General features: G+C 39.9%; 1 protein-coding gene across 1 annotated transcript; it reads left to right on the top strand.

Annotated features, from left to right (window-relative positions):
• Nucleotides 1-602: 602 nt before the first annotated feature.
• WDR53 (WD repeat domain 53) lies at nt 603-6658 on the top strand. Its single transcript, XM_081811419.1, has 2 exons — nt 603-1332; nt 6037-6658. The coding sequence occupies exons 1-2, from the start codon at nt 853-855 to the stop codon at nt 6631-6633; spliced, it is 1077 nt and encodes a 358-aa protein (XP_081667545.1). The 5' UTR covers nt 603-852; the 3' UTR covers nt 6634-6658.
• The last annotated feature ends 558 nt before the right edge of the window (nt 6659-7216 follow it).

Raw genomic sequence — 7216 nt, 5'->3', positions numbered from 1 at the left:
CTTGCCCAAAGTCACCTAGCTAATAATAGGTAGTAAAGCTATTCAAACCCAGAGAATCTAGCTCCAGAGCTCTTTCTCTAAAATGTTCAGATAAAAGATATAACCTGATGATTGAGCAGCTCTTTTAAAAAGTATTTTTCCTAATTTAAATATATAATGTTTATTCCCTTTTTTTAAGATTTTATTTATTTACTTCAGGGGGAGGTAGACAATGGGGGGCAGAGGGCAGAGGGAGAAGCAGGCTCCGTTGGGCAGGGAGCCTGATATGGGGCTCGATCCCAGGACCCCAGGATCATGACCTGAGCCTAAGACAGATAACCAGCTGAGCCACCCAGGCGCCCCTGTGTTTATTCTTATGTGAGCTTAACATCAAATGCTGGAAGACCAGGTTTGCCTGGGTCTGTGATTACAAAGAAAGCCTATTTATGGGGCTCCTGGGTGGCTCAGCCGTTAAGTGTCTGTCTTCAGCTCGGGTCATGATCCCAGGGTCCTGGGATCCAGCCCCGCATTGGGCTCCCTGCTCAGTGTTGGAAGCCTGCTTCTCCCTCTCCCACTCCTACTGTTTGTGTTCCTTCTCTTGCTGTGTCTGTCTCTGTCAGATAAATGAATAAAATCTTAAAAAAAAAAAACCTATTTATGCATGTGCCAGCCAGGTACCCCACAATCCTGTGTCCAACTAAGCTTTTGTAGACTTGATCTTCAAATGTCTTTTTTAAAATTAAGTTTTTTTAGATATCTTTTAAAAATATTTAAATGAAATACTGCGTATTGCATTAGTCTGCTACCATCAGGTTCATAAATAAGAGATTATAGTTTTTCCCCCCTCCTCTTCACAGAGTCTCCTGGGCCATAATGGCAGTCAAGTGGACTGGTGGACATTCTTCTCCTATTCTCTGCCTGAATGCAAGTCAGGAAGGATTAGTGGCTTCTGGAGCAGAGAGCGGTGATCTCATGGCCTGGGGTGAAGATGGGACTCCTTTAGGACATACACGCTTCCAGGGGGCTGATGATGTTACCAGTGTCTTATTCTCTCCCTCCTGCCCCACCAAGCTCTATGCATCACATGGAGAAACCATTAGCTTACTGGATGTCAGATCCCTCAAAGGTTCCTTGGACCATTTTCATGTGAATGAAGAAGAAATCAATTGTCTCTCATTGAATGAAACTGAAAACCTGCTGGCTTCTGCTGATGACTCCGGGGCAATTAAAATCCTAGACTTGGAAAATAAGAAAGTTAGCAGATCACTGAAGAGACATTCCAATATCTGTTCCTCTGTAGCTTTTCGGCCTCAAAGGCCTCAGAGCCTGGTATCCTGTGGACTGGATATGCAGGTAATGCTTTGCAGAGAGTACTTGGGTAATTTCTAAATGAGTTTGGTAACGATCGGATTACTGATCAGGCTAAATATATCTTTGCATTTTCTGTTCTCTACTGACATGTCTTTTCTATGTATGAATCATAAGCCTTACTTCTACTGCATGTTTAATGCTAACTTGACAAAGCCTAGTAGGTTTCATTCATAAAGTAATCATTTATCCTTTAGCCTTCCTTTCTCTATGCTTAAAAGTGATAAACTCTGGAATTTGAATATTTGATTTTAATATCTTTTTAAACAAAAGAGCATGCTGAAGGCAGACGTTATCACCCACTCTCTACAAACTCTGTTTTGTTTTTGTGGGGGTTTTTTTGTTTGTTTGTTTGTTTTAATGAGGGACTGGGATTTTTTCTTTAAAATTCTGTGGTACATCAATTGAAGTATTGTGTATTGGTGATCAAGGTCAGAGCACTGCATTCAATGAGTTTTAAAAGGAACATCACAAATAGACCAAATTCAGAGGAAAGCCATCAGGAGAGTAGATATATCTAGAAACTCCATTTTGTGGGGGAAATGGAAGTGTTTAATTCTTGGTTTTCATGAGAGGAAAAAGTGGAATGTGCTAGTCTAAACAGAAGTCCTAGGGAAGCAGATTTTGGTTTTTTGTTTAAGATTTTATTTATTTGAGAGAGAGCGAGAGAGCACGAGCAACGGGGAGAGGGAGAAGCAGGCTCTCTGCCGAGCAGGGAGCCCAACATGGGACTCGATTCCAGGACCCTGGGATCATGACCCGAGCCAAAGGCAGACGCTTAACTGACTGAGCCACCCAGGCACCCCCAGATTTTAGCTTAATAAAGGAGAGCTTTCAGATAGCTTGAACTTTCCCATAGCAGATGTACTTGCTCTTAAAAGTAAATCTTGTATCACTGGAGTGAGAACGATCATGGCTTCTCTTTGGTGAGCACTTAGTACTTGCCAGTGCTTTACATATATTAGTTTTCACTCTAGTCACACCCCGATACTTACTCTTTCTTTTTTAGAAATGAGACTGGGGTTTGAAATAAGTGTCCACATAGCTGCCTGAATTGAGATTCCAAACTTCAGTCTCTCTGGCTCCAAAGCCTATATGTTTTTTCTGTGACGCCAGCAGTGTCAAGCAGGATATCATGAGTAATGTAGTAGAAAAAGTTCTTGGTTTGGGAACAGGTGACTCCTAGAAAAAGAACCATTGTTGACTCATGACCTGTGTGCCTTGCACTGTTCTAGGCATTTAATCTACATTCTTAACTGTGTATCTTTTAAGAGTATGATTCCATTAAGAGCATCAAAGATTTGTCTTTCTGCCTTTTTGGCCAGCAGTATTTACTACTCCCTTCTCTACCCTCTTCACCCCCTCATCAGTTAGAAATAAACGAGGCTGGTTGTTGTTGTTTTCATAATGACTGCTGTTACCCTCCCCCAGACTACTGGTATTTAGTAGGCAGAACCAGGGGCTGTCTTATGATGATTTCAGTGCTGGGACAGTCCCGAAACAATAAAAAATTGTCTTACCAAAAATGTGTATAGTTCCTCTACTGAGAATCATTCTACACTTGAGGTGCACAATGATCCTATGACTTGTAAACTCCTTTTCCACTCGTAGGTCTTGACCAAGCCCTTACAAACCTGCATTTTCTACCCTCGTGGTGATAACCTGCCTACTTGCTTGTGCAGAAAGACCTAACACATCCAGGTGGATATCTGTTTTAGTAGACAGATTGTACAGTGTCTCTTTGACTAGTCATTCTTTTATCCTTAACCTATACCAGTTGTCAGTCACTGGTTCATTAACTTAGGCATGGTAGTAAACTTTATACTTCTCAGATTAGTAAGAAATGGGCATCCAGAATTTATCATTTTGCCTCCAGTTCTAGGAAAGATGATAGAGTGGCAGACAGCTGCTAGAGAACAGTAGAGGATATAAATATTTTGTGAGAAGGAGATTTAGATTACTTAATTGATTTGACTCCCAAGACTTGCTAAAAATTCACTGTAGATTAATTTCTTTTTTGGGTTGTGCTATAACAACAGTGGTAAGACAGCACAACTATGCCTTTAGGAAATTACTTTCCTTAACTGAAGTTGGAACTGTAATATCTTCCACAATTTACTTCTTAAAACCTGGTTATCCAGTATGATTCTAAACTTTAAGGGGACGCCTGGGTGGCTTAGTCGGTTAAGCGTCTGCCTTTGGCTCAGGTCATGATCCCAGGTCAGGTCCTGGAATCGAGTCCCACATCGGGCTCCCTGCTCGGCGGGGAGCCTGCTTCTCTCCCTGCTTGTGCTCTCTCTTTCTCTCTGACAAGTAAATAAAATAAAATATTTTAAAAATAAAAAAATGAACTTTAAGAACAGCCAGCCTATGGAAGGGTCCAAGAATGTAGGTATAGTAGTAGAAGGGAATTCTTATAAGGTTAATTTGGGGAGCGCTTTCTCTCTGAACAAATATTTTATCTCAAAGCAGGAATTGAATTATTGCCACACACAGTGTACCTATCTTTGTTATTACAGAAATTATAGAAATTATATTCTTCAATCTAGATAGGTTTAAATAATTAAGCAAAGCACACTTGGAGGGGCAGGGACCTTAAAGTGATTTATTAAGACATTTGAGACTGCTTAATTTTTTTTTTAAGATTTTATTTATTTGAGAGAGAGAGAGAGAGAGTGCAAGCATGAATTGGGGGAGGGGCAGAGGCAGAGGGAGAAGGAGACTCCCCGCTGAGCAGGGAGGCCGATGCGGGGCCTGATCCCAGGATCCTGGGATCATGACCTGAGCCGAAGGCAGACACATAACTGACTGAGACGCTTAACCAGGTGCCCGAGACTGCTTAATTTTTATTAAGTAGCTATAAGATATGTGTGTAAAGTATAAGAATAAAATTAAATAAATACATCAGTGGCCATCACTCAAATATAGTTTTCTCTTGTAAAGACCTTTGGAAATTTAAGACCATCATATATTTCTGTGGCATACACATTGATTTTTTTTGCCCTTCCTTTCCACATCTGAAAATAAATGGTTCAAAGGTTAGTTATTCTTTCCGGAGTTTGAAAGATCACTAGTACCAACACTTAAGGATCAGGATGGTAGAAGAGGCTTTTTTTCCTTGAAAATGATTCTCCTGTGTGGAAAGAAATGTTTTTGTAGTGAGAAAAATTCCTAAGCAGGATCACTTGGATGTGATTGCATTCACTTCTGAACACTTGCCAGTTTTCCACTTTCTCCCCCTCTGACATATTTTAGGACCATATACCCCAAACTTTTGTATTCTTTTCTCAGTATCTCTTGCTTTCTTGCTTAGGGTGATACCGCTTGAACCACTGGTTGAGAAATTGTAAAACACTGTAGAATCTTTGGCAGTTAGGAAGAGTAAAGTGGTATAGAGAATGTCCAGGCAAGAACAGTCTGGGAATCTTCAGTACTTGGAAATGATTCTTGGATTGGTGGAATCTGGGATGACTGTTAACACATTTAGATGATTTCAGTAAATACAAAAAAATGTTTAATCTGCTGAAAACACTTTGGGTATAGACATTAGCAAAGATGAATTGAATCTCAGGGCTCCTGGCTGGCTTAGCAGTGGAGTATGCGACTCTTGATCTTGGGGTCATGAGTTCAAGCCCCACATTGGGCATGGAATCTACTTAAAATTTTTAAAAAAGAAGAATTAAATCTCAAACTGACAAGCTAGTAGTATATGTTAGTTAATAGTGTAGAAATTAAATATGGGAAAGAGAGAAGCAGGCTGGAATAGTTAGGAAAGCCTTCTTAGAGGGATAGAGACTTGAGGTAAGCCCCTAAAATGGGTAATTTAGGTAGTGTGAAAGGAAAGAGAAAGTATTCCAGATTTCATTTATTTAATTGACAGGCTTTTTGACTTGAAACCGGCATAGACTAAAATTAATAAATTTCATAATCTTCAGGGCTCTTGAATGGCTTAGTTGGTTAAGTGTCTGCCTTCAACTCAAGTCATGATCCCAGGGTCCTGGGATCAAGCCCCACATTGGACTCCCTGCTTTGCGGGGAGCCTGCTTCTTCCTCTCCCTCTGCTGCTCCCCCTGCTTGTGCTCTCTGTCAAATAAATAAATGAAATATTTAAAAATAAGATAAATTTCATAGTCTTCTATTTTACTTGCAGAGATGAGGGTACAATGACTTAAAGAAACTTAAGAATGTGGATTACACTTTAATGGGGTTGTTAATCAGAAGTTGTTTAGGATCTTGTTTTCTAAATTCTACCTTACTGCCCATTGGCATCCTAGTTTTGGCACCAGGGTAGCATTCCACTAGCATATTGTGGTGCCATATGAACTTTTAAAAATTTAATATTGTTGGGGCGCCTGGGTGGCTCAGTTGTTAAGCGTCTACTTTCGGTTCAGGTCATGATCCTAGGGTCCTGGGATCGAGCCCTACATCGGGCTCCCTGCTCGGTGGGAAGCCTGCTTCTCCCTCTCCCACTCCCCTTGCTTGTGTTCCCTTTCTCGCTGTGTCTCTCTCTGTCAAATAAATAAATAAAATCTTTTAAAAAAAGAAAATAAAAATTTAATATTGCTGGAACTGTGTCATAGTAATTATTGTCAGACTACTTTGATGACTTTATTAGAAGTGGAGTAAGCATAATAGTTGAGCAAAATGGCTAAACCTCTGTTTGACTATGTAACTTCCTCTTATTTAAAGGTAATGCTGTGGAACCTTCATAAAGCACGGCCACTCTGGATTACAAATTTGCAGGAAGATGAAACAGAAGAGATGGAAAGCCCACAATCACCTGGTCAGCTTTTAAACCCTGCTTTAGCCCACTCTGTGTCTGTGGCATCATGTGGCAATATTTTTAGCTGTGGTGCAGAAGATGGTAAGGTTCGAATCTTTAGGGTGATGGGAGTTAAGTGTGAACAAGAACTGGGATTTAAGGGCCATTCTTTGGGAGTATCCCAGGTCTGCTTTTTGCCAGAATCCTATTTGCTGCTTACTGGAGGGAATGATGGGAAGATAATGTTGTGGGATGTAAGCAGTGAAGTTGAAAAAAAACAGAAGAGTCCTACAAAACCTACTCACAGGAAGAAAACTAAAAGAGCAGCTTATACCAAGCAGGGTGGAAGCACTCATGCTCCAGTAGCAGATGAAGAAGAACATGGCAAAATTTTACCAAAGCTAAGTATTGAACATGGAGAAAAGGTGAACTGGCTCTTGAGTACAAGAATAAAGGGATACCAAAATATATTAGTAGCTGATCAAACTAGTTGTATATCTGTATATCCCTTAAAAGAATTCTAAATCCAATAAAATTATTTGAAAAACTGCAGCAACTTTTTATAGGTTAAAAAAAATCCTGATTCTTCATTCTTGTCATTCTTAATGTTTGTCATATGTGGAATAGTACTGTTCCATCGTATAAATTATAAGGCATTTGGGTAATACTTTATATAGTAAATGACATATTAAAATTTGAGGGAAGAGAACTAATATTCACTGAGTAATGGCCATATACCAGCCATTTTACATGTTTCATTTCTTCTTCCAAATCCGTGATGTGGGTGATTTCCCTCATTTTATTGCTACAGTAATCGAGACTCAAAGATATTAAATAACAAAGAATGAGGAAGATTGCAGGCATGATTACTTACCTGGAAAGGATCGTGGTTGTCTTGTCAAGCCTCCTGCTTCAGGGAAGCCCACATGTGATCTATTCCAAATGTAGTCACCACATTAGTTATAACTGGTTATTTCCAATCCTAGGATGTCATAAGGAGTCTTACCAAGTTGGAAGAGGAAACCTGTTCTTGCTTGTTCTGTGTTAAGCCCAGAAGGCTTTGCTGACAATTACTTTTTGTTGTTTCTAAGAAAAGGGCTTCAGGGT

Source organism: Leptonychotes weddellii, unplaced genomic scaffold (genome assembly GCF_054177405.1).
Source record: "Leptonychotes weddellii isolate Sample4059 unplaced genomic scaffold, ASM5417740v2 HiC_scaffold_7540, whole genome shotgun sequence".
NCBI lineage: Eukaryota > Metazoa > Chordata > Mammalia > Carnivora > Phocidae > Leptonychotes > Leptonychotes weddellii.
The sequence above is the reverse complement of the archived record's forward strand: the minus strand, read 5'-3'. Positions and strand labels throughout refer to the sequence as shown.

Bases quoted from the DNA above. Each gene is read 5' to 3' on its own strand.
- WDR53 (XM_081811419.1), top strand. From the start codon at position 853: ATGGCAGTCAAGTGGACTGGTGGACATTCTTCTCCTATTCTCTGCCTG. The intron at 1,333-6,036 runs GTAATGCTTTGC...TCTTATTTAAAG, and splicing joins CCTGTGGACTGGATATGCAG to GTAATGCTGTGGAACCTTCA.